Source organism: Oncorhynchus clarkii, chromosome 3, assembly GCF_045791955.1.
Source record: "Oncorhynchus clarkii lewisi isolate Uvic-CL-2024 chromosome 3, UVic_Ocla_1.0, whole genome shotgun sequence".
NCBI lineage: Eukaryota > Metazoa > Chordata > Actinopteri > Salmoniformes > Salmonidae > Oncorhynchus > Oncorhynchus clarkii.
This window is the reverse complement of record NC_092149.1, coordinates 6,532,074-6,559,809: the sequence shown is the minus strand read 5'-3', so window position 1 is coordinate 6,559,809 and position 27,736 is coordinate 6,532,074. Positions and strand designations below refer to the sequence as shown.

Genomic DNA, 27,736 nt, shown 5'->3' with positions numbered 1-27,736 from the left:
ACAAGTTACAGAACGGTTATAGACAAGAACAACATAAGATATTACATTACATTACATTAAAATAATAGTTATTCTCAGAGTGTACTAAACATTAAGAACCCCTGCTCTCTCCATGACAGACTGACCAGGTGAGTCCAGGTGAATGATCCTTTATTGATGACACTTGTTAAATCCACTTCAGTCAGAGTAGATGAAGGGGAGGAGACTGGTTAAATGACAATTTTCAAGCCTTGAGACAATGAAGACATAGATTGTGTGTGTGTGTCATTCAGAGGGTGAATGAGCAAGACAGAAGACAGGGGTCCTACACATTGTCAAGTGACCCGTATGACAACAACAGAAACAGAATCCTGTTCAAAATCCTGTTCACCAGAATCATGTCCCAAAAACAAGTCTGTTATTGTTGTAGACTCATTTGAAAGTGTCAACGTTCTCACATTACTGTGCTACCAGGTTCAAAAAGTATAAGAGGAAGTCCAGCACCCTGGTAATCTTGAATACCAGGGTGATGAAGATGTTATTCTTTTTAATAATGATTCTATACTCAAAGATAACATCCCCAATGCTGAATATGTGGAGTCAGTATGATGGTCCATTCCTGTGATGTCTGATTCACAGTGTTTGAACAACATAGACATTTTGTCATCAGAAACCCTATACTACAGTATGTTATTACTGCAAGGCTCCTGGGATTTGTTCAAACTGAAACTAACACTTGACCTTGAGATCTGTTTTTGCACTTTGGAACTGATAAGTGTCTGTTGGTGTTGGACTCTCCTACGGTACAGTGGTGAAGTATATGGATGTGACTTTCTGACCCTGTAGTAACAGTTAGGCCCCGTACACACTCAGGTTGGACAACTGATTTACCACACGTTGGACACAAAGGTTGTGAATGATACTTTATAAAATTAAACAATGATTTAACTAGGCAAGTCAGTTAAGACTTTTTTATTTACAATGACGGCCTCCCCCAGCATCCCCTACCCCAGCATCCCCTACCCCAGCATCCCCTATCCCAGCATCCCCTACCCCAGAATCCCCTTCCCCGGCCTCCCCTAGATAATAAACAGGAAGTAGCAGCAGTGTAAAAACAAAGCTGTGCTTCGGTAGCCTGAAGTGAAAGTGAAAGTGGATGAGTTACTGAGTTATTACATGTAAGACCAGGAGCATTATTCTCTGGTAACTCTAATAACCCTGAGTCTGTGTAGGAAATAGAGGCGTTGTTGGACACTGGAGCAGACACTCTACTTGGAATTTCCAGCGACGCACATTGTTCATACGGACATCCAGGTACTTGTAGGAACTAACGTCTGCTTGGTTGATGGATGCTATGAGGATGACAACACATCAAACCAGAATATACTTCCCAGTAATGTGGCATGTAGCTCTAACTGCTTCTAGAGAAGTTATTTTCTCATGAAATAAAACAGAAGTGAAGAGCAGGAATGTAAGAGTGGAACAGGACAGTTTCCCAGTAAAAGAGACTCCTCCTACTAGTATGTAATGAACTCTTAGCTAATGCATTTCAGACATATTCCTATCTCATTCATAACGTATCTCTAAGTCATAAGGACCCAGAGGAAGAAGCAGTGGGAACCAGGTATTGAAGCAGTGTTGCGATCAGACTAAAATACAGCATGCTTTCGATTGTCTTGAATGACCAACAATTTTGACTGAAATTATTTCCTGTCTGTATTCCTGTCTTGTCAAAAGCAATGCTACTCTGTTCTGATCCACTCTTTTCCCAGGGAAATTGAACCTTGTGTTTGTATTATTGAGTGTCTTGCCAACTGTGAAATGTATTTAGAATGCTCTTCTGAAGCTGTTGTATTGAGTGTTTATGTGTTCATCCTAGTTTTGTTTCTTAGACATCTTTGTCATTTGTGTCTTTGTCATCTGCTGCAGCCAGAAACACGATCCACCACCATCATGATTTCCAAGGCCGTGAAATCCATGTTGAAGGAAGTAGATTCTAACGGTAGCCTGATTCCTGTGTCCAGTCTGAACGACAGCTCTGGTAAACTGAATCTCCTCTCACTCATTGTGAAGACCAGGCCCAGATGTGGATGCTTCTGGCAGGAACCGAAATACCAGTCCAGAGGCTTTTCCCTGAGTGATGTGCTGAAACCCGGAGAACATGAAGACAAACCTTTAAACCCAGGTAAACACCAGAACATTGGACTAGCGTTGGACTATTAACTGAAAGGTTGCAAGATCGAATCCCCGAGCTGACAAGTTAAAAATCTGTCGTTCTGCCGGCCGAACAAGGCAGTTAACCCACTGTTCCTAGGCCTTCATTGAAAATAAGAATTTGTTCTTAACTGACTTGCCTAGTTAAATAAAGGTCAAATAAAAAAAATAAAAAACAGCCCCTCTGGCAGGGTTGCCAGGTCAAAAAAAAAAATCCCAAGCGTTGACTACGCAAAACCCACCCAAAAAGGCCTGAAAACTAGTCCAACCTTTATTTCCATCAGCAATAAACCTTTTTTCCATTAACGTTATCGAACCAAATAGAAGGAATATTTACGAAACTTGTAACGACGTTAGAAGCAAAATTCGGTTTTCATCCAAATAATATTTATTGCAAACTATAACATGATAAAATATAGGAATTTGAATATGTCGCAAGAGAAAATATAATTTGCCCTTATTAAACTCACCAGATAATTTTCCATCAATGGATGTCGATATTAAACTCAAAGACAGACCATATAAACAATACACGGCAGTACAATAATGACAAGATAAACAATAAACTCTTATAAGACAGGGATCCTATCAATAAGCCCCGAGGTGATGTGGTATATGGCCAATATACCACGGCTAAGGGCTGTTCTTAAACGCACAATGAAACGCCAAGTGCCTGGATACAGCCTTTGGCTGTGGGATATTGGCCATTTTTTACATGTGTTTTACCTTTATTTAACTAGGCAAGTCAGTTAAGAACAAATTCTTATTTTCAATGACGGCCTAGGAACAGTGGGTTAACTGTCTGTTCAGGGGCAGAACGACAGATTTGTACCTTGTCGGTTCGGGGATTTGAACTTGCAACCTTCCAGTTACTAGTCCAACGCTTTAACCAATAGGCTACCCTGCCGCCCCTATATAAACTAGTTACCAGTTTAAACTGGTTATTATAAACTGGTTACCAACGTAATTAGAAGAGTAAAAATAAACGTTTTGTCATACCCATGGTACGCGGTCTGATATAGCATGGCTGTCAGCCAATCAGCATTCAGGGCTCGAACCCGGTTTATAATTGGAAATAAATCCATTTAGCGCATGTACATAATTATAGATATTTTAAACCCAGGTAAACACCAGAGCAGCCCCTCAGGCAGGGTGCTTGTGTTAACCAATAGCCTGCTGGAATAGGCTACTGGGGATGAGGTCATCATTTCAATCACTGAATTAAAAATGAATAATATGTAATGAACTGACTATGCTTGTCAACAACAGCCAGTGTTTGTTTACCTGTAGCCTAATCTGACTGACTCTTACTGTCAATCTAATGCATTCTAACAATTGATGACAATTGCAATAGAGCTTTGATAACTTACAATTTAATAAACCTAACATGGCCATTAATAACTGCATAATAACACAAGGTTACAACAACATTAAACTGAAGTTACAGGCTATTTATTAAATCCGTGTTCCAGCTCCAAGTAGGCTAAACAAGTAGCACAAATTGATTTGCATCGACTCCAGCAACTCCATTTCAACATATTTATTTTGTCAAATGATATTCTACAGTAGCCAGCAACGGCATATCAGTTAACAGGCTAATAGGTCGACGGATGCAAACGTGTCATTCTTCACATTTGTCTGTTTCATTGAGGACTTTTCCCAATCACAGAATCAGCCAGGGAGTTCCAGAACTTCCATTTAGGATTTCCACTAGCACATCCCCGGAAACCGTAGAACTGAGCATGTGTAAAACCCAGTCCACATTAGAAGGGAGTTTAAACCACCTCCACGTGAATTATTCTAATGCGCCCAAAGTGGTTATCCTGTGTTTTGTCACTGTTATTTCTTGATGCGCATCAGTTGTAGCGTGTTAACATGTTTTATTGTAAAATGGTTGGAAAAAATAGGTGACTCCATAATGGCATTCTAAATAGCCTACCTACAACTGGTAAAAAGTTGTCATAAAGTGTGTGTGTGCTGCTTTGTCTCCTCTCACTCATGTGACTCAGCCAATAATGGACTAAGCTGCCTGCAGCAGTTATCTCTCAACCACCCTAATCGAGTGACTCAACATACACACCCTTCCAGCACTCCCCTAACTCACTCACTCAGCAACAGCCTGCCTCACTGCCTGAGTCAGTTGCAGCAGGTCACAGTGAAATATATGTATATATGTATATAATGTGTATATATATAATATATATATATATATATATAATGTATATAATGTATATAATGTATATGTGTATATATGTATATATATATAGTGGCTAAACGTTTTTAGAATGACACAAATATAAATTTTCACAAAGTCTGCTGCCTCAGTTTGTATGATGGCAATATGCATATACTCCAGAATGTTATGAAGAGTGATCAGATGAATTGCAATTAATTGCAAAGTCCCTCTTTGCCATGCAAATGAACTGAATCCCAATAAAACATTTCCACTGCATTTCAGCCCTGCCACAAAAGGACCAGCCAACATCATGTCAGTGATTCTCTCGTTAACATAGGTGTGAGAGGACAAGGCTGGAGATCACTCTGTCATGCTGATTGAGTTCGAATAACAGACTAGAATCTTCAAAAGGAGGGTGGTGCTTGGAATCATTGTTCTTCCTCTGTCAATCATGGTTACCTGCAAGGAAACACGTGCCGTCAGCAAAGAAGCCACTTCTCTCCAGGCAAAACATCAAGGACAGACTGATATTCTGCAAAAGGTACAGGGATTGGACTGCTGAGGACTGGGGTTAAGTCATTTTCTCTGATGAATCCTCTTTCCGATTGTTTGGGGCATCCAAAAAAAAAGCTTGTCCGGAGAAGACAAGGTGAGCGCTACCATCAGTCCTGTGTCATGCCAACAGTAAAGCATCCTGAGACCATTCATGTGTGGGGTTGCTTCTCAGCCAAGGGAGTGGGCTCACTCACAATTTTGCCTAAGAACACAGCCATGAATAAAGAATGGTACCAACACATCCTCAGAGAGCAACTTCTCCCAACCATCCAGGACAGTTTGGTGATGAACAATGCCTTTTCCAGCATGATGGGGCACCTTGCTATAAGGCAAAAGTGATAACTAAGTGGCTCGGGGAACAAAACATCGATATTTTGGGTCCATGGCCAGGAAACTCCCCAGATCTTAATCCCATTGAGAACTTGTGGTCAATCCTCAAGAGGCGGGTGGACAAACATAAACCCACAAATTCTGACAAACTCCAAGCATTGATTATGCAAGAATGGGCTGCCATCAGTCAGGATGTGGATCAGAAGTTAATTGACAGCATGCCAGGGCGGATTGCAGAGGTCTTGAAAAAGAAGGGTCAACACTGCAAACATTGACTCTTTGCATCAACTTCATGTAATTGTCAATAAAAGCCTTTGACACTTATGAAAAGCTTGTAATTATACGTCAGTATTCCATAGTAACATCTGACAAAAATATCTAAAGACACTGAAGCAGCAAACTTTGTGAAAATTAATATTTGTGTCATTCTCAACTTTTGGCCACGACTGTATATATAGTTGAAGTCGGAAGTTTACATACACCTTAGCTAAATACATTTAAACTCAGTTTTTCACAATATCTGTTAAGGTTTTCTTGTGTCGAAAGAGAGGAGGACCAAAATGCAGCGTGGTTATCGCGATACATCTTTAATAAAGATAATAACGAACAATACAAACCACTAAACGTAACAACCCGAAACAGCCCTATCTGGGCAAACAAACACAGAGACAGGAATAATCACCCACGAAACACTCAAAGAATATGGCTGCCTAAATATGGTTCCCAATCAGAGACAACGATAAACACCTGCCTCTGATTGAGAACCACTCTAGGCAACCATAGACTTACCTAGACAACTCTACTATACCACAATCCCATAACCTACAAAAACCCCAAGACAAAACACACCACATAAATAACCCATGTCACATCCTGGCCTGACCAAAATAATAAGGAAAACACAAAATACTAAGACCACGGCGTGACAATATCTGACATTTAATCCTAATAAAAATTCCCCTACTTTGGTGATTTAGGATCACCAATTTATTTTAAGTGAAATGTCAGAATAATAGTAGAGAGAATTATTTATTTCAGCTTTTATTTCTTTCATCACATTCCCAGTGGGTCAGAAGTTTACATACACTCAATTCGTATTTGGTAACATTGCCTTTAAATTGTTTAACTTGGGTCAAACGTTTCGGGGTAGCCTTCCACAAGCCTCCAAACAATAAATTGGGTGAATTTTGGCCCATTCCTCCTGACAGAGCTGGTGTAACTGAGTCAGGTTTGTAGGCCTCCTTGCTCACACACACAAATGTTCTATAGGATTGAGGTCAGGGCTTTGTGATGGCCATTCCAATACCTTGACTTTATTGTCCTTAAGTCATTTTGCCACAACTTTGGATGTATGCTTGGGGTCATTGTCCATTTGGAAGACCCATTTGCGACCAAGCTTTAACTTCCTGACTGATGTCTTGAGATGTTGCTTCAATATATCCACATAATTTTATTTCCTTCCACATAATGGTATGTCCTATTCCAGTACTTCCTCAAATATCATTATTATTGATAACCCACATCATCAAAATAATTCACACTTGTCTTCCTATTTCCACATAATCTGCAATGGTTTACCACCCCAACTGGGCACACAACTAACCTTCCATTCACACACACTTTTATGACCAATACAACTCACCCCGTTATGGCTATGCAGGGAACCAACCCCGCCGGGATTTACCCCCTAGAACTCACCCTTCGTAGGTTCCAGCCTGTGCGGGCTTACCTTAAGGGACTTACCCTATATTTATAGTAATCACAGGTATTAACCCACTGGGATTTACTATTGACTTTATAGTAATAGCAGGAACCAACCCACTAGGGAGTTACCCCCTAGGACTTACCTTACTGCCTGTATGAGTTTACATTCCGGGCCTTACCATTTACTATAAAGCTACGACCGGTTGTTACACAATGGGCTTATATAATTAAACTCAGGCTCTCCAGGTCGGTATCCCATAATTAGTTCAGCGAACGATTCTCATTTCCCCAAGATGTCAAAATGAGTGGAAACAGATATAGGAACTAGCCCACCTTGTTTGTTGCCAGCTCTGCTCCACTGATGTGGACTCTTTGGTTTGATGACAAATCATGGTGAACTCTGCTCGCAGCGCCATCTGTTAGGTTCTTATTTTTCAGAGTAAATAACCAACGGACACTAGATAAGCTTTAATCAAGTTTAATTCTGCCCAAAGGTTCTGTACAGTTGTAATTCAGACAGAAAAACATTTCTCACCATCACAGTTATATTCATCCCACTTAAGACACTCCTTCTCTCCAATCCTTACATCTTATGGTTCTACAGGAAACGGGTAACAGGATATCAAACCTTTATTACTCCCTTAAGGTGACCTGTCCTCACCTCCTGACCTCAACCCCTCCTTCACCTAATCCACAGATGTCCATCTGTCTTTCCTGTATCAACACGGTGCTCTCGTTCCGTCCCCCAACACATTCCAACGCCATCTGGCTTTCTCTAGAAAACCATTAACTTCTGACATCAAACCCAGTCGTCTCTTTCACTCCTCATATTCTATGCTTCTTCTCTAACATTTATTTAATATCTCAGTATCTCACACCACTCACACCGTAACATGTAACATATATAATTGCAGGGTACAGTGAAAATCAGGTTGTTGTTATAAGGAAGCATGTGTTAGGAAGTCCTCTGCTGGTGACTTCACCATCTCACACCACTCTCAAGCAGCTCGCCCCACTACGTCTCTCCCACACCCGAATCCGGGAGTCAAGGGGTGATGATCTCCAGCTCTCTCTGGAACTTTCCTTAACCTGTAATGATTGGTTGATAAGATCACAGCTTGAGACTTTGATACTGTGTATAGTCTCTTTGTAACAATATGCCATGACAATTTGATGGCCTAATATTGTAATAAAGTTTCTGTTTATTAGTGTTTAAGACCTACATTTAATGACAGGTATTTTTATAAACAGTCTGTTTTCTAGATGAACACAAAGTTAAAATGTCATAGGCCTATGCATGGCCATTATCTCTCGTCATAATACATACAGTACCTTCTGAAAGAGGTCATGCCACCTTTTCTTCCTCGGAGCTGGCATGTTGCCGCATCGACAGGCCAAACCCCTGAGGTGGCAAATGTCTGCAAGCAGGACATCCACTCCCTTATGGGGCTGTAACTAACAGGATGAATGTATCACACTACCACAAGAACAATTAGCAATACAATGGAAACCTAATGTAAACTAGGCTAAATGTCACACCCTGACCTTAGAGAGACGTTTTATTTCTCTATTTGGTCAGGTCAGGGTGTTATTTTGGGTGTGCGTTCTATGTTGTCTATTTCTTTGTTTTGGCCGAGTATGGTTCCCAATCAGAGGCAGCTGTCTATCGTTGTCTCTGATTGGGAATCATACTTAGGCAGCCTTTTTCCCACCTGTGTTTTGTGGGTATTTATTTTCTGTTTAGTCTCTGTTACCTGACAGAACTGTTCGCTTTTGTTTTGTTACTTCGTTCGAGTGTTTTTTGATAATAAAATAAATCATGAACACTTTTCACTCTGAGCTTTGGTCCACTCCTTCCGACGACAGGCTCTCGTTCCGTCCCCCAACACATTCCAACGCCATCTGGCTTTCTCTAGAAAACCATTAACTTCTGACATCAAACCCAGTCGTCTCTTTCACACCTCATATTCTATGACATTTAGCCTACAAGAGTACATGGTGTTAATGGGACATTAGTCGGTATTCAAGCAAGTATGCTAATGAAGCATCATGGCAAATTAGTTAACTTTGGCTATATCATGCTGATATTAATCATGCTGATATGTCACCTGACTGATTTTAATTCCCAAACAAATGGGCTAGTCAGCTGCACAACTGAATGCATTCAAGTGAAATGTGTCTGAATGAGAGAGGTGTGGGGGGCTGCCTTAATCAACATCATTGGGACATGGGGAGCAGTTGTTGGGGATTAATTGCCATGCTCAAGACCAGAACGACAGATTTTTCACCTTGTCGGCTCTGGGATTTGAACCAGCAACCTTTCTGATACAGACCCAACACTTTTAACCGCTATGCTACCTGCCGCCCCTCATAGATATACAGTGGGGCAAAAAAGCATTTAGTCAGCCACCAATTGTGCAAGTTCTCCCACTTAAAAAGATGAGAGAGGCCTGTAATTTTCATCATAGGTACACTTCAACTATGACAGACAAAATTAGAAAAAAAATTTCAGAAAATCACATTGTAGGATTTTTTATGAATTTATTTGCAAATTATGGTGGAAAATAAGTATTTGGTCACCTACAAACAAGCAAGATTTCTGGCTCTCACAGACCTGTAATTTCTTCTTTAAGAGGCTCCTCTGTCCTCCACTCGTTACCTGTATTAATGGCACCTGTTTGAACTTGTTATCAGTATAAAAGACACCTGTCCACAACCTCAAACAGTCACACTCCAAACTCCACTATGGCCAAGACCAAAGAGCTGTCAAAGGACACCAGAAACAAAATTGTAGACCTGCACCAGGCTGGGAAGACTGAATCTGCAATAGGTAAGCAGCTTGGTTTGAAGAAATCAACTGTGGGATCAATTATTAGGAAATGGAAGACATACAATACCACTGATAATCTCCCTCGATCTGGGGCTCCACGCAAGATCTCACCCAGTGGGGTCAAAATGATCACAAGAACGGTGAACAAAAATCCCAGAACCACACGGGGGGACCTAGTGAATGACCTGCAGAGAGCTGGGACCAAAGTAACAAAGCCTACCATCAGCAAGGGCATTGAAGATGAAACGTGGCTGGGTCTTTCAGCATGACAATGATCCCAAACACACTGCCCGGGCAACGAAGGAGTGGCTTCGTAAGAAGCATTTCAAGGTCCTGGAGTGGCCTAGCCAGTCTCCAGATCTCAACCCCATAGAACATCTTTGGAGGGAGTTGAAAGTCCGTGTTGCCAAGCAACAGCCCCAAAACATCACTGCTCTAGAGGAGATCTGCATGGAGGAATGGGCCAAAATACCAGCGACAGTGTGTGAAAACCTTGTGAAGGCTTACAGAAAACGTTTGACCTCTGTCATTGCCAAAAAAGGGTATATAACAAAGTATTGAGATAAACTTTTGTTATTGACCAAATACTTATTTTCCACCATAATATGCAATTAAATTAATTAAAAATCCTACAATGTTATTTTCTGGATTTTTTTTCTCATTTTGTCTGTCATAGTTGAAGTGTACCTATGATGAAAATGACAGGCCTCTCTCATCTTTTTAAGTGGGAGAACTTGCACAATTGGTGGCTGACTAAATACTTTTTTGCCCCACTGTATAAGTAATGTAAGCTATGGCTATATACATGATTGGCTTTAGAAACATAGACATGGCGATGGTGGGTGATTGGACATGGTTGACAGACTAACATGAGTAAAACAGCGCCACAGCGCCGTGCTCTTCCAACTGAGCTACGCAGGACCAAGACGATGTTTTTACACTTGGAACCGACAGGTTGCTCAACCTTATTCATGGTTTCTGTGTGTGTGAAGGTGGTGGAATTATGAGGGAATTAAATCAAGGTCAGAATACGTGTAGAGAGAAAAGTGCATAGAAGTGAAATAAATGAAATGTACGTGCGCATAACTCGGGTCTGAATTCCCCCTTTATGAAAAAATGATGAAAATGATCATGTTGAATTCTAATGTTGAATGTTCCCTGAGATGTGAAGGAGTCTGACTTCGTGGACCACAGTGGGACATTTGCTGACAAGAAAGAAATAAACTCAGAAGGAAATGTGGAGGGATTGGCGGCTGATTTAAAACTTAACTTGGGCTTAAAATGCTTCAACGAACAAGAGTCGTCCTTTGGCAGACTGAAGAAGGAGGAGGTGGAAGTGAAGGAGGTGGTTAACTACTCGAAAGACAAGTGAGTTGCCCTATACTGTACATACACTGAGTGTACAAAACATTAAGAAAACCTGCTCTTTCCGTGACAGACTGACCAGGTGAATCTGGGTTGCAATTAGTAACAAATCGTATTTCATAACATATCATATGAAATGAATGATGGACATCCACAAATGAATACATACGAAACGTAACATATTACACTAAATGGAGAAAGACAGATTTACGTTCACTTCAATCCCTGAGTCCAGGTTGGTATGTTAACTACAATCATACGGTTCACCTGCCCAAGGAGTCCAGGTTGGTATGTTAACTACAATCATACGGTTCACCTGCCCAAGGAGTCCAGGTTGGTATGTTAACTACAATCATACGGTTCACCTGCCCAAGGAGTCCAGGTTGGTATGTTAACTACAATCATACGGTTCACCTGCCCAAGGAGTCCAGGTTGGTATGTTAACTACAATCATACGGTTCACCTGCCCAAGGAGTCCAGGTTGGTATGTTAACTACAATCATACGGTTCACCTGCCCAAGGAGTCCAGGTTGGTATGTTAACTACAATCATACGGTTCACCTGCCCAAGGAGTCCAGGTTGGTATGTTAACTACAATCATACGGTTCACCTGCCCAAGGAGTCCAGGTTGGTATGTTAACTACAATCATACGGTTCACCTGCCCAAGGAGTCCAGGTTGGTATGTTAACTACAATCATACGGTTCACCTGCCCAAGGAGTCCAGGTTGGTATGTTAACTACAATCATACGGTTCACCTGCCCAAGGAGTCCAGGTTGGTATGTTAACTACAATCATACGGTTCACCTGCCCAAGGAGTCCAGGTTGGTATGTTAACTACAATCATACGGTTCACCTGCCCAAGGAGTTCAGGTTGGTATGTTAACTACAATCATACGGTTCACCTGCCCAAGGAGTCCAGGTTGGTATGTTAACTACAATCATACGGTTCACCTGCCCAAGGAGTCCAGGTTGGTATGTTAACTACAATCATACGGTTCACCTGCCCAAGGAGTCCAGGTTGGTATGTTAACTACAATCATACGGTTCACCTGCCCAAGGAGTCCAGGTTGGTATGTTAACTACAATCATACGGTTCACCTGCCCAAGGAGTCCAGGTTGGTATGTTAACTACAATCATACGGTTCACCTGCCCAAGGAGTCCAGGTTGGTATGTTAACTACAATCATACGGTTCACCTGCCCAAGGAGTCCAGGTTGGTATGTTAACTACAATCATACGGTTCACCTGCCCAAGGAGTCCAGGTTGGTATGTTAACTACAATCATACGGTTCACCTGCCCAAGGAGTCCAGGTTGGTATGTTAACTACAATCATATGGTTCACCTGCCCAAGGAGTCCAGGTTGGTATGTTAACTACAATCATACGGTTCACCTGCCCAAGGAGTCCAGGTTGGTATGTTAACTACAATCATACGGTTCACCTGCCCAAGGAGTCCAGGTTGGTATGTTAACTACAATCCTACGGTTCACCTGCCCAAGGAGTCCAGGTTGGTATGTTAACTACAATCATACGGTTCACCTGCCCAAGGAGTCCAGGTTGGTATGTTAACTACAATCATACGGTTCACCTGCCCAAGGAGTCCAGGTTGGTATGTTAACTACAATCCTACGGTTCACCTGCCCAAGGAGTCCAGGTTGGTATGTTAACTACAATCATACGGTTCACCTGCCCAAGGAGTCCAGGTTGGTATGTTAACTACAATCATACGGTTCACCTGCCCAAGGAGTCCAGGTTGGTATGTTAACTACAATCATACGGTTCACCTGCCCAAGGAGTCCAAGTTGGTATGTTAACTACAATCATACGGTTCACCTGCCCAAGGAGTCCAGGTTGGTATGTTAACTACAATCATACGGTTCACCTGCCCAAGGAGTCCAGGTTGGTATGTTAACTACAATCATACGGTTCACCTGCCCAAGGAGTCCAGGTTGGTATGTTAACTACAATCACACGGTTCACCTGCCCAAGGAGTCCAGGTTGGTATGTTAACTACAATCATACGGTTCACCTGCCCAAGGAGTCCAGGTTGGTATGTTAACTACAATCATACGGTTCACCTGCCCAAGGAGTCCAGGTTGGTATGTTAACTACAATCATACGGTTCACCTGCCCAAGGAGTCCAGGTTGGTATGTTAACTACAATCATACGGTTCACCTGCCCAAGGAGTCCAGGTTGGTATGTTAACTACAATCATACGGTTCACCTGCCCAAGGAGTCCAGGTTGGTATGTTAACTACAATCATACGGTTCACCTGCCCAAGGAGTCCAGGTTGGTATGTTAACTACAATCATACAGGTTCACCTGCCCAAGGAGTCCATATTTAGACCCAAGACCAGCGGGCAAAATGGGTTGCAATGCGGTCATGCTGGCATCTAATCTGACATCATGGTCAGGTTGTATACTGGTTGTAAAAAGGGCGTTTTCTGGTTGAAGTTCTGTCAGATGACAAAGAAGTGGAACTGTACTGATTTAGCAACTTCCTCACACTTAGAATACAGCTTAGAATCCTCACTGCTATCACAATCAGCATAACACTAAAGAATCCCAGGGTCTAGATTCAGTCCGGACCATGGAAGGTCATTTACACTTGAGACGACATGTACAGTATGCAGCGTTTATGTCCAAATCTAAAAGTCATTAACCTTTTAAAAAATAGTTTACTAAAGAGATATGATTAAGTATTTTGCTCACAATGTAATTTCCCTTCATTTAAATTGAGTAACAGCAAATACACTTTTTATTTAGACACACACCAAATGATCAATAAAATACTCAAATGTCTGACATACTGTACTTAAAGGTTGTGATTAGCTAGTATAACAGTTTGCCACTTGAGAGAATGCTTACTGTCCTTTTATATAATATTTTAATGAGTGATTTATAAGGTGGTGACACTAATGACATAAAGCTTAAGGACACATATTATATTTGTTAAATTTTATTTTATTTTAATAGCCTTCTTTGTTTTTATTGATCTATACAATATGTGAAATACTTTTACTTCTATCATTCAAAATAATAGATAGATGTCTCCAAATCCCCGAAACATGTCCCTACAACTCTACACATCACTACTGGGACAAACCAATTTGCTTTCCTTAAGTTCTTTAAACAATAAAAACATAAAAATTATGTTTTGCATTATATAGGACTTGTTTTCACATTGATAAACAGTTCAATATCAACTAAAACTAGCTGTACTCAATCCAGATCACGGAAATTCAGTTCAATATCAACTAAAACTATCTGTACTCAATCCAGATCACGGAAATTCCGTTCAATATCAACTAAAACTATCTGTACTCATCCAGATCACGGAAATTCAGTTCAATATCAACTAAAACTATATGTACTCAATCCAGATCACGGTAATTCAATTCAATATCAACTAAAACTATTTGTCATTTTAGGGCTGTACTCAATCCGGATCACGGAAATTCAATTCAATATCAACTAAAACTATCTGTACTCAATCCGGATCACGGAAATTCAGTTCAATATCAACTAAAACTATCTGTACTCAATCCGGATCACGGAAATTCAGCTTTGCAGTGTGATTGAAATGCATGATTATTTCCCTGGTAAACGCTGCATATGTCGGCTCAAACGGAAACGACTTTTACATTTATTTTGCGTAATCCGTAACGCTTCAGTGTTACAGATTGAAGAGAGCCTTGAAAGGGTTTTTCATGGTTGCAAAGGCGAGGGATGTAAAATACATTGCAGTTCAAGAATAACCCTCTAGTAAGAAGCATAACTAGTACCTTTAAATAATATTTCCTTGCCCACTCTATATTTTGTATAACATCATTTATTTGGGTCTCTCCTGCAGACGTCTGGACATGACCCACCCTGTGATCAAGCAGACCCGGGAGAAGCCCAGGGCAATATTAGGGGTGTTGACGGAGAGGATTATGACATCACAACCTTGCCCGGTCACAAACAAAGCCCGGAAGCGTGGCAATGCAGGAGCCAACATGAGCGCCTGCGTGGCCCTGAACGTGAAGGTAGTAGGAAGGATTACTAGGCGTTCTACTGAAGTCAATTATGTTTTTATCATATTTTCATGAGTGGAAAACGGGCACCAAACGTCTCTGACTGATTTGACATTTCCTCCACAGGCCTCTATGAAGCAGAGCGGCAGTACTCAGACAGAGAGTGATGTGTCGCTGAAGATTCCTGAATATACTGTCGTGGCCTTCAGTCTGATTGAACTCAAGGTCAAACGCAATGGAAAGTTTGGTGAGGAAGTGTATGGTTTATCAATGTCCCAGGTATAGCTGCATGGTTAAGTACCATGGTAAAGTACACAGCCAGCGTCTATGTTCCTCAGTGTATTTAGTATATCCCACTGTATTTAGTATAGCCACTGTATTTAGTATAGCCACTGTATTTAGTATATCCCACTGTATTTAGTATAGCCACTGTATTAAGTATAGCCACTGTATTTAGTATATCCACTGTATTTAGTATAGCCACTGTATTTAGTATAGCCACTGTATTTAGTATATCCACTGTATTTAGTATAGCCACTGTATTTAGTATATCCACTGTATTTAGTATAGCCACTGTATTTAGTATAGCCACTGTATTTAGTATATCCCACTGTATTTAGTATAGCCACTGTATTAAGTATAGCCACTGTATTTAGTATATCCACTGTATTTAGTATAGCCACTGTATTTAGTATAGCCACTGTATTTAGTATATCCACTGTATTTAGTATATCCACTGTATTTAGTATAGCCACTGTATTTAGTATATCCACTGTATTTAGTATAGCCACTGTATTTAGTATAGCCACTGTATTTAGTATATCCACTGTATTTAGTATAGCCACTGTATTTAGTATAGCCACTGTATTTAGTATATCCACTGTATTTAGTATAGCCACTGTATTTACTATATCCACTGTGTTTGGTATAGCCACTGTATTTAGTATATCCACTGTATTTAGTATATCCACTGTATTTAGTATAGCCACTGTATTTAGTATAGCCACTGTGTTTAGTATGGCCACTGTATTTAATATATCCACTGTATTTAGTATAGCCACTGTATTTAGTATAGCCACTGTATTTAGTATAGCCACTGTATTTAGTATAGCCACTGTATTTAGTATAGCCACTGTATTTAGTACAGCCACTGTATTTAGTACAGCCACTGTTTCTGCCTGTGTGTGACTGGTTATGACTGTTTTCTGCTCTTGTCCACAGAGCTGTGCCTCTTCTCCAACAATGGGGGCTTTGAAAAGGTTAGGTCAAATTACGAGATTGAAGAGGATGGATTTATGGACCTTGGAGGCGACTTTGATGCCAACAGTCCCCTAAATCTGAACAAAGGTAATAATGCCAGTGGAGGGTAATGTCTCCTGTTTAGTGGTCAACATACTGTATGGAACGTCTGGTCAACATGTAATGTAGTCTACTGAATGGAATGTCTGGTCAACATGTAATGTAGTCTACTGAATGGAACGTCTGGTCAACATGTAATGTAGTCTACTGAATGGAACGTCTGGTCAACATGTAATGTAGTCTACTGAATGGAACGTCTGGTCAACATGTAGTCTACTGAATGGAACATCTGGTCAACATGTAGTCTACTGAATGGAATGTAGTCTACTGAATGGAACGTCTGGTCAACATGTAATGTACTGAATGGAACGTCTGGTCAACATGTAATGTAGTCTACTGAATGGAACGATCCCGTCAACATGTAATGTAGTCTACTGAATGGAACATCTGGTCAACATGTAATGTAGTCTACTGAATGGAACATCTGGTCAACATGTAATGTAGTCTACTGAATGGAACGTCTGGTCAACATGTAATGTAGTCTACTGAATGGAACGTCTGGTCAACATGTAATGTAGTCTACTGAATGGAACGTCTGGTCAACATGTAATGTAGTCTACTGAATGGAATGTCTGGTCAACATGTAATGTAGTCTACCGAATGGAATGTCTGGTAAACATGTAGTCTACTGAATGGAACATCTGGTCAACATGTAGTCTACTGAATGGAACGTCTGGTCAACATGTAGTCTACTGAATGGAACATCTGGTCAACATGTAATGTAGTCTACTGAATGGAACGTCTGGTCAACATGTAATGTAGTCTACTGAATAGAACGTCTGGTCAACATGTAATGTAGTCTACTGAATGGAACGTCTGGTCAACATGTAATGTAGTCTACTGAATGGAACGTCTGGTCAACATGTAGTCTACTGAATGGAACGTCTGGTCAACATGTAATGTAGTCTACTGAATGGAACGTCTGGTCAACATGTAATGTAGTCTACTGAATGGAACGTCTGGTCAACATGTAATGTAGTCTACTGAATGGAATGTTTGGTCAACATGTAATGTAGTCTACTGAATGGAACATCTGGTCAACATGTAGTCTACTGAATGGAACATCTGGTCAACATGTAGTCTACTGAATGGAACGTCTGGTCAACATGTAATGTAGTCTACTGAATGGAACGTCTGGTCAACATGTAATGTAGTCTACTGAATGGAACGTCTGGTCAACATGTAATGTAGTCTACTGAATGGAACGTCTGGTCAACATGTAGTCTACTGAATGGAACATCTGGTCAACATGTAGTCTACTGAATGGAATGTAGTCTACTGAATGGAACGTCTGGTCAACATGTAGTCTACTGAATGGAACGTCTGGTCAACATGTAATGTAGTCTACTGAATGGAACATCTGGTAAACATGTAGTCTACTGAATGGAACGTCTGGTCAACATGTAATGTAGTCTACTGAATGGAATGTCTGGTCAACATCAAATCAAATCAAATCAAATTTTATTTGTCACATACACATGGTTAGCAGATGTTAATGCGAGTGTAGCGAAATGCTTGTGCTTCTAGTTCCGACAATGCAGTAATAACAAGTAATCTAACTAACAATTCCAAAACTACTGTCTTGTACACAGTGTAAGGGGATAAAGAATATGTACATAAGGATATATGAATGAGTGATGGTACAGAGCAGCATAGGCAAGATACAGTAGATGGTATCGGGTACAGTATGTACAAATGAGATGAGTATGTAAACAAAGTGGCATAGTATAGTATAAAGTGGCTAGTGATACATGTATTACATAAGGATACCGTCGATGATATAGAGTACAGTATATACGTATGAGATGAATAATGTAGGGTAAGTAACATTTATATAAGGTAGCATTGTTTAAAGTGGCTAGTGATATATTTACATCATTTCCCATCAATTCCCATTATTAAAGTGGCTGGAGTTGAGTCAGTGCCAGTGTGTTGGCAGCAGCCACTCAGTGTTAGTGGTGGCTGTTTAACAGTCTGATGGCCTTGAGATAGAAGCTGTTTTTCAGTCTCTCGGTCCCAGCTTTGATGCACCTGTACTGACCTCGCCTTCTGGATGATAGCGGGGTGAACAGGCAGTGGCTCGGGTGGTTGATGTCCTTGATGATCTTTATGGCCTTCCTGTGACATCGGGTGGTGTAGGTGTCCTGGAGGGCAGGTAGTTTGCCCCCGGTGATGCGTTGTGCAGACCTCACTACCCTCTGGAGAGCCTTACGGTTGAGGGCGGTGCAGTTGCCGTACCAGGCGGTGATACAGCCCGCCAGGATGCTCTCGATTGTGCATCTGTAGAAGTTTGTGAGTGCTTTTGGTGACAAGCCGAATTTCTTCAGCCTCCTGAGGTTGAAGAGGCGCTGCTGCGCCTTCTTCACGATGCTGTCTGTGTGAGTGGACCAATTCAGTTTGTCTGTGATGTGTATGCCGAGGAACTTAAAACTTGCTACCCTCTCCACTACTGTTCCATCGATGTGGATAGGGGGGTGTTCCCTCTGCTGTTTCCTGAAGTCCACAATCATCTCCTTAGTTTTGTTGACGTTGAGTGTGAGGTTGTTTTCCTGACACCACACTCCGAGGGCCCTCACCTCCTCCCTGTAGGCCGTCTCATCGTTGTTGGTAATCAAGCCTACCACTGTTGTGTCGTCCGCAAACTTGATGATTGAGTTGGAGGCGTGCGTGGCCACGCAGTCGTGGGTGAACAGGGAGTACAGGAGAGGGCTCAGAACGCAACCTTGTGGGGCCCCAGTGTTGAGGATCAGCGGGGAGGAGATGTTGTTGCCTACCCTCACCACCTGGGGGCGGCCCGTCAGGAAGTCCAGTACCCAGTTGCACAGGGCGGGGTCGAGACCCAGGGTCTCGAGCTTGATGACGAGCTTGGAGGGTACTATGGTGTTGAATGCCGAGCTGAAGTCGATGAACAGCATTCTCACATAGGTATTCCTCTTGTCCAGATGGGTTAGGGCAGTGTGCAGTGTGGTTGAGATTGCATCGTCTGTGGACCTATTTGGGCGGTAAGCAAATTGGAGTGGGTCTAGGGTGTCAGGTAGGGTGGAGGTGATATGGTCCTTGACTAGTCTCTCAAAGCACTTCATGATGACGGATGTGAGTGCTACGGGGCGGTAGTCATTTAGCTCAGTTACCTTAGCTTTCTTGGGAACAGGAACAATGGTGGCCCTCTTGAAGCATGTGGGAACAGCAGACTGGTATAGGGATTGATTGAATATGTCCGTAAACACACCGGCCAGCTGGTCTGCGCATGCTCTGAGGGCGCGGCTGGGGATGCCATCTGGGCCTGCAGCCTTGCGAGGGTTAACACGTTTAAATGTCTTACTCACCTCGGCTGCAGTGAAGGAGAGACCGCATGTTTTCGTTGCAGGCCGTGTCAGTGGCACTGTATTGTCCTCAAAGCGGGCAAAAAAGTTATTTAGTCTGCCTGGGAGCAAGACATCCTGGTCCGTGACTGGGCTGGGTTTCTTCCTGTAGTCCGTGATTGACTGTAGACCCTGCCACATGCCTCTTGTGTCTGAGCCGTTGAATTGAGATTCTACTTTGTCTCTGTACTGGCGCTTAGCTTGTTTGATAGCCTTGCGGAGGGAATAGCTGCACTGTTTGTATTCGGTCATGTTACCAGACACCTTGCCCTGATTAAAAGCAGTGGTTCGCGCTTTCAGTTTCACACGAATGCTGCCATCAATCCACGGTTTCTGGTTAGGGAATGTTTTAATCGTTGCTATGGGAACGACATCTTCAACGCACGTTCTAATGAACTCGCACACCGAATCAGCGTATTCGTCAATGTTGTTATCTGACGCAATACGAAACATCTCCCAGTCCACGTGATGGAAGCAGTCTTGGAGTGTGGAGTCAGCTTGGTCGGACCAGCGTTGGACAGACCTCAGCGTGGGAGCCTCTTGTTTTAGTTTCTGTCTGTAGGCAGGGATCAACAAAATGGAGTCGTGGTCAGCTTTTCCGAAAGGGGGGCGGGGCAGGGCCTTATATGCGTCGCGGAAGTTAGAGTAACAATGGTCCAAGGTCTTTCCTCCCCTGGTTGCGCAATCGATATGCTGATAAAATTTGGGGAGTCTTGTTTTCAGATTAGCCTTGTTAAAATCCCCAGCTACAATGAATGCAGCCTCCGGATAAATTGTTTCCAGTTTGCAGAGAGTTAAATAAAGTTCGTTCAGAGCCATCGATGTGTCTGCTTGGGGGGGGATATATACCGCTGTGATTATAATCGAAGAGAATTCTCTTGGTAGATAATGCGGTCTACATTTGATTGTGAGGAATTCTAAATCAGGTGAACAGAAGGATTTGAGTTCCTGTATGTTTCTTTCATCGCACCATGTGACGTTAGTCATAAGGCATACGCCCCCGCCCCTCTTTTTACCAGAAAGATGTTTTTTCCTGTCTGCGCGATGCGTGGAGAAACCTGTTGGCTGCACCGCTTCGGATTGCGTCTCTCCAGTAAGCCACGTTTCCGTGAAGCAAAGAACGTTACAGTCTCTGATGTCCCTCTGGAATGCTACCCTTGCTCGGATTTCATCAACCTTGTTGTCAAGAGACTGGACATTGGCAAGAAGAATGCTAGGGAGTGGTGTGCGCTGTGCCCGTCTCCGGAGTCTGACCAGAAGACCGCCTCGTTTCCCTCTCTTTCGGAGTCGTTTTTTTGGGTCGCTGCATAGGATCCACTCCGTTGTCCTGTTTGTAAGGCAGAACACAGGATCCGCGTCGCGAAAAACATATTCTTGGTCGTACTGATGGTGAGTTGATGCTGATCTTATATTCAGTAGTTCTTCTCGACTGTATGTAATGAAACCTAAGATGACCTGGGGTACTAATGTAAGAAATAACACGTAAAAAAACAAAAAACTGCATAGTTTCCTAGGAACGCGAAGCGAGGCGGCCATCTCTGTCGGCGCCGGAAGTCAGATCAGGCGCCGGAAGTCAGATCCGTGTACATGTAATGTAGTCTACTGAATGGAACGTCTGGTCAACATGTAATGTAGTCTACTGAATGGAACATCTGGTCAACATGTAGTCTACTGAATGGAACGTCTGGTCAACATGTAGTCTACTGAATGGAAGGTTTGGTCAACATGTAGTCTACTGAATGGAACGTCTGGTCAACATGTAATGAAGTCTACTGAATGGAACTTCTGGTCAACATGTAGTCTACTGAATGGAACGTCTGGTCAACATGTAATGTAGTCTACTGAATGGAATGTCTGGTCAACATGTAGTCTACTGAATGGAACGTCTGGTCAACATGTAATGTAGTCTACTGAATGGAACGTCCGGTCAACATGTAGTCTACTGAATGGAACGTCCGGTCAACATGTAATGTAGTCTACTGAATGGAACGTCTGGTCAACATGTAATGTAGTCTACTGAATGGAACGTCTGGTCAACATGTAATGTAGTCTACTGAATGGAATGTTTGGTCAACATGTAATGTAGTCTACTGAATGGAACATCTGGTCAACATGTAGTCTACTGAATGGAAAATCTGGTCAACATGTAGTCTACTGAATGGAACGTCTGGTCAACATGTAATGTAGTCTACTGAATGGAACGTCTGGTCAACATGTAATGTAGTCTACTGAATAGAACGTCTGGTCAACATGTAATGTAGTCTACTGAATGGAACGTCTGGTCAACATGTAATGTAGTCTACTGAATGGAACGTCTGGTCAACATGTAGTCTACTGAATGGAACGTCTGGTCAACATGTAATGTAGTCTACTGAATGGAACGTCTGGTCAACATGTAATGTAGTCTACTGAATGGAACGTCTGGTCAACATGTAATGTAGTCTACTGAATGGAATGTTTGGTCAACATGTAATGTAGTCTACTGAATGGAACATCTGGTCAACATGTAGTCTACTGAATGGAAAATCTGGTCAACATGTAGTCTACTGAATGGAACGTCTGGTCAACATGTAATGTAGTCTACTGAATGGAACGTCTGGTCAACATGTAATGTAGTCTACTGAATGGAATGTCTGGTAAACATGTAGTCTACTGAATGGAACGTCTGGTCAACATGTAATGTACTGAATGGAACGTCTGGTCAACATGTAATGTAGTCTACTGAATGGAACGATCCCGTCAACATGTAATGTAGTCTACTGAATGGAACATCTGGTCAACATGTAATGTAGTCTACTGAATGGAACATCTGGTCAACATGTAATGTAGTCTACTGAATGGAACGTCTGGTCAACATGTAATGTAGTCTACTGAATGGAACGTCTGGTCAACATGTAATGTAGTCTACTGAATGGAACGTCTGGTCAACATGTAATGTAGTCTACTGAATGGAATGTCTGGTCAACATGTAATGTAGTCTACCGAATGGAATGTCTGGTAAACATGTAGTCTACTGAATGGAACATCTGGTCAACATGTAGTCTACTGAATGGAACGTCTGGTCAACATGTAGTCTACTGAATGGAACATCTGGTCAACATGTAATGTAGTCTACTGAATGGAACGTCTGGTCAACATGTAATGTAGTCTACTGAATAGAACGTCTGGTCAACATGTAATGTAGTCTACTGAATGGAACGTCTGGTCAACATGTAATGTAGTCTACTGAATGGAACGTCTGGTCAACATGTAGTCTACTGAATGGAACGTCTGGTCAACATGTAATGTAGTCTACTGAATGGAACGTCTGGTCAACATGTAATGTAGTCTACTGAATGGAACGTCTGGTCAACATGTAATGTAGTCTACTGAATGGAATGTTTGGTCAACATGTAATGTAGTCTACTGAATGGAACATCTGGTCAACATGTAGTCTACTGAATGGAAAATCTGGTCAACATGTAGTCTACTGAATGGAACGTCTGGTCAACATGTAATGTAGTCTACTGAATGGAACGTCTGGTCAACATGTAATGTAGTCTACTGAATGGAACGTCTGGTCAACATGTAATGTAGTCTACTGAATAGAATTTTCAATATTTAAGTTGTTCTTTTTGATTAGTTATGAAGTTAACACACTTTTGGTATATAAAAAACCCGTTGATCAATATTTTACAAAGTAACACTGTTTGTTGTTTGTGTATTGACAGAACTGGAGAAACTGAGTGGTCATTTCCAGCTGCTGTCAGTCCTGCCAGCAGACACACGTTCCTCTCTGCTCCAGCTCCTCAAGGCAACCATGGAGGACAGAGAGGCAGTCAGTGTGCTGGAGAGTGTGGTGAGTGAGGCGTACAGAAACAGGGCCCAAACACACACACACACACACACACACACACACACACACACACACACACACACACACACACACACACACACACACACACACACACACACCAACCTAATAGCAGGGATGAATATCTCACTCTCTCTCATCACAGCTGGATCAGATGTGTGATGGTGAGACTCCTGACCTGGGTGATCTGGAAGAGTCTGAGAGGGAAACAGTCCAGGCCATTCTGGATCTTGTAGACCAATGTGTTGGGAAGGATGAGGACGAGATCAGATCCTCACTTCTCAGTGCCGTCCACCTCATTGTCAGTGCCATGGACGGTGAGATAGAGAGCAGTTTTCACAGGATTCTCCAGTTATTATTTGATCAGTTCCTGGGAAACTAGGTTCACTACTGTGGTTCTATGTGTGTATATTTATATCTTCAGGAATGACAGATGAAGGTCTCTCTGTGTTGGGATCCTGCTGCAGTCCTCCAGTCTTACAGGCCCTGCAGATCCTGGTGAGTTCACACCTGCTTGATTGAGCCTCTAGTCCTATATGGCCTTTTAGATAAGAGTGCATGTAAGCTTATTCCTGTGCTGCTTGTCCTCCAGGTGCAGCATGTGGCAGCAGGGAGTGGGGAGACCCTCTCGCTGAGAGATGCAGGTCTGGCTGTTCTGACTGAGGAGGAGCTGTATCAGAGGACAGAGAGTCTCTTTGGTCACTCTGAAGTTACACTGAAGAGAGAGGAGGACACACTGATGACAGAGATGAAGGACCAGCCTGGATACCTTCCTCTTGTCATGAGTATCGCTGTGAATGGCCTGGCCTCTTTAGGAAAGATTTAGCTGAATAGAAACATTCCTTGTGCTACAAAGTGGATATATAAACTGCACCGCCAGGGATGAATTTCAGAAATGTCACATTTTCTAACGTATTGTTGACAATTGCAAAGATACTTAGAGCAGGAGTAAAAAGTATAAAAAACAAGATAATGCACGTGAAGAAAAATGTATAAAACAATATGTGGTATAGCTGGTATATTAGCGTCCATGTGTTCCTAATGTTATGGTTTCAGATGGTGTTACAGGAATTAAATTCCTCTGTTTTAATAACCAATTAAAATTAATCACTCTGTCAATTCATAGGAGGTTGTAAGACTCTTATTGGTATAAAATGGACAGAGACCAGCCTTTGAAATCAACCAGCTGCGTTTATTCTCGTGAGTACTGCTCCTTACACATTTTACCACAGATTATAAACTGAAAATGACGTCAGCGTTTTCTAAATGTTCCGTCTCTTCTTGACACTGGTAGAAAGGCTCTATAGTTCTCAAGCCTTCCCTCCTCGCCTAGAGCCAAGGTCACCCTGTGTAGATAAGCATTCTAGCCAGTCTGGCGATATAGTTCATTCATTTCTACCAAGGAACAGACAGTCATTGTTCTAATTCTTGATTATATTTACACACATTATATTCAGTACTAGGATTAAAAAGAAAATTCATACATATACAGTAACATAATAGTATTCTGATTAGTACATATACAGTAACATAATAGTATTCTGATTAGTCAGTCCTGATTGAAATGTATACATAATTAGTCATCATTGATAAACATCTCAACTTCAGGTCCATTATTTGATCAAGTTGTTGTCATATAAATCAATACATAAATTCCAACTACTGTACATTAATTAATGACACATCCCTACGTCATACTTCCGTGATAATGGCTTTTCATCAAAACGCAGTTGTATTTACTTCTGCCAGATGCCTTTAATGACGTTTTTGCCCATTGAAGACCATTCAAAAAGAGTACAAAATTCCAAAAACTACAAGGCTATTTTCAGAGTCACTTGCATAGCTTATAGTTGTTATAATGCTTTTTTAATGTATTGTTAGGAAGCCTATAACCCATAACGTTACGTCTAGGGGTCCTAGGTCTAGTTACATGGTCTGTAACCAGACTCATTACGTCTAGGGGTCCTAGGTCTAGTTACATGGTCTGTAACCTGACTCATTACGTCTAGGGGTCCTAGGTCTAGTTACATGGTCTGTAACCAGACTCGTTACGTCTAGGGCTCCTAGGTCTAGTTACATGGTCTGTAACCTGACTCATTACGTCTAGGGGTCCTAGGTCTAGTTACATGGTCTGTAACCAGACTCGTTACGTCTAGGGCTCCTAGGTCTAGTTACATGGTCTGTAACCTGACTCGTTACGTCTAGGGGTCCTAGGTCTAGTTACATGGTCTGTAACCAGACTCGTTACGTCTAGGGGTCCTAGGTCTAGTTACATGGTCTGTAACCTGACTCGTTACGTCTAGGGGTCCTAGGCCTAGTTACATGGTCTGTAACCTGACTCATTACGTCTAGGGGTCCTAGGTCTAGTTACATGTTCTGTAACCAGACTTGTTACGTCTAGGGCTCCTAGGTCTAGTTACATGGTCTGTAACCTGACTCATTACGTCTAGGGCTCCTAGGTCTAGTTACATGGTCTGTAACCTGACTCATTACGTCTAGGGGTCCTAGGTCTAGTTACATGTTCTGTAACCAGACTTGTTACGTCTAGGGGTCCTAGGTCTAGTTACATGGTCTGTAACCTGACTCATTACGTCTAGGGCTCCTAGGTCTAGTTACATGGTCTGTAACCTGACTCGTTACGTCTAGGGGTCCTAGGTCTAGTTACATGGTCTGTAACCTGACTCGTTACGTCTAGGGGTCCTAGGTCTAGTTACATGGTCTGTAACCTGACTCATTACGTCTAGGGGTCCTAGGTCTAGTTACATGGTCTGTAACCAGACTCATTACGTCTAGGGGTCCTAGGCCTAGTTACATGGTCTGTAACCAGACTCGTTACGTCTAGGGGTCCTAGGTCTAGTTACATGGTCTGTAACCAGACTCGTTACGTCTAGGGGTCCTAGGTCTAGTTACATGGTCTGTAACCAGACTCGTTACGTCTAGGGGTCCTAGGCCTAGTTACATGGTCTGTCCTAGGCCTAGTTACACGGTCTGTAACCTGACTCGTTATGTCTAGGGGTCCTAGGCCTAATTACATGGTCTGTAACCTGACTCGTTACGTCTAGGGGTCCTAGGTCTAGTTACACAGTCTGTAACCTGACTCATTATGTCTAGGGGTCCTAGGTCTAGTTACATGGTCTGTAACCAGAATCGTTACGTCTAGGGGTCCTTGGTCTAGTGACATGGTCTGTAACCAGACTCGTTACGTCTAGGGGTCCTAGGTCTAGTTACATGGTCTGTAACCAGACTCGTTACGTCTAGGGGTCCTAGGCCTAGTTACATGGTCTGTCCTAGGCCTAGTTACACGGTCTGTAACCTGAATGAATGTGTGCAGTTATTTGAGAAATTAGCGCTTGAGGACAATGTTGGATGTGCATGTATCCAGGAGACAGCCACTTACCGAGTTCAGGGCCATCTCCGTCTTGTCCTCTTGGTCTGCCAGTCCAAGTGCATAATCATTTTTCATATGGTGATGAAACATAAATATGGCCACCAAACAAACCCAGCAGCCTCACGGCTTGCCACCTGGGACACTGACTCACAATCACCTTAATTGGCAGCAACATGATGTGCTTATCAACCAGGCTCAGCCATTCGAGAAAGTTGCTGCTGCCCCCTGGAGGGTACAGTAGTCCAAAAATCATCATGTGGTCTTCCTAGTTGTTAGTGGCGCTCTAGAGTCTCCACTGCCGTGGTGCTGAACTCGCCACGGCATGCCTTGCATTTCTCCTGCTCTAGCTAACAGTAGCTGTCCGTGGTCCTGAAATGAAACGTTGGCGCACTACTAGAAAAGAAACACAGGTTAATACACAGTTCTTCATTTTACCTGGGTCTTTTCCGATGTAGTAAAGCTACAACATTCTGTTTGGAATACATGAATGGAAATCTGAGACTTAAAAGTCACTATTGTTTCCTTCTGTCTTTCTACTGGAACAATGTTAGTTCAATGGATAAAGATACTGGATCATTTAGTTTCAAATGACATATCCTAC

The 27,736-nt window shown here is 42.2% G+C and overlaps 1 protein-coding gene across 4 annotated transcripts; it reads left to right on the top strand.

The window, feature by feature from the left end:
* The first annotated feature begins 1,050 nt into the window (after positions 1-1,050).
* Positions 1,051-25,005, top strand: LOC139405676 (gasdermin-E-like). Of its 4 annotated transcripts, none has more exons than XM_071148092.1 (10): positions 1,051-1,293; positions 1,913-2,164; positions 10,952-11,156; positions 15,011-15,185; positions 15,300-15,420; positions 16,395-16,520; positions 23,605-23,732; positions 23,893-24,064; positions 24,172-24,245; positions 24,340-24,929. In XM_071148092.1, the coding sequence occupies exons 2-10, from the start codon at positions 1,933-1,935 to the stop codon at positions 24,571-24,573; spliced, it is 1,467 nt and encodes a 488-aa protein (XP_071004193.1). In that variant the 5' UTR covers positions 1,051-1,293; positions 1,913-1,932; the 3' UTR covers positions 24,574-24,929. The 4 variants fall into 4 exon arrangements, with proteins under 4 accessions (XP_071004193.1, XP_071004192.1, XP_071004194.1 ...); XM_071148091.1 differs by having other exon boundaries at positions 1,082-1,293; positions 1,909-2,164; positions 24,340-25,005; XM_071148093.1 differs by having other exon boundaries at positions 1,250-1,603; positions 1,909-2,164; positions 24,340-24,868.
* Positions 25,006-27,736: the final 2,731 nt, after the last annotated feature.

Excerpts from the sequence above, each read along its gene's own strand:
- LOC139405676 (XM_071148090.1), top strand. The coding sequence starts at position 1,801 with ATGTATTTAGAATGCTCTTCTGAAGCTGTTGTATTGAGTGTTTATGTG. Across the intron at positions 11,157-15,010 it reads GTTAACTACTCGAAAGACAA|ACGTCTGGACATGACCCACC; the intron begins GTGAGTTGCCCT and ends TCTCTCCTGCAG. Across the intron at positions 16,521-23,604 it reads TCCCCTAAATCTGAACAAAG|AACTGGAGAAACTGAGTGGT; the intron begins GTAATAATGCCA and ends GTGTATTGACAG.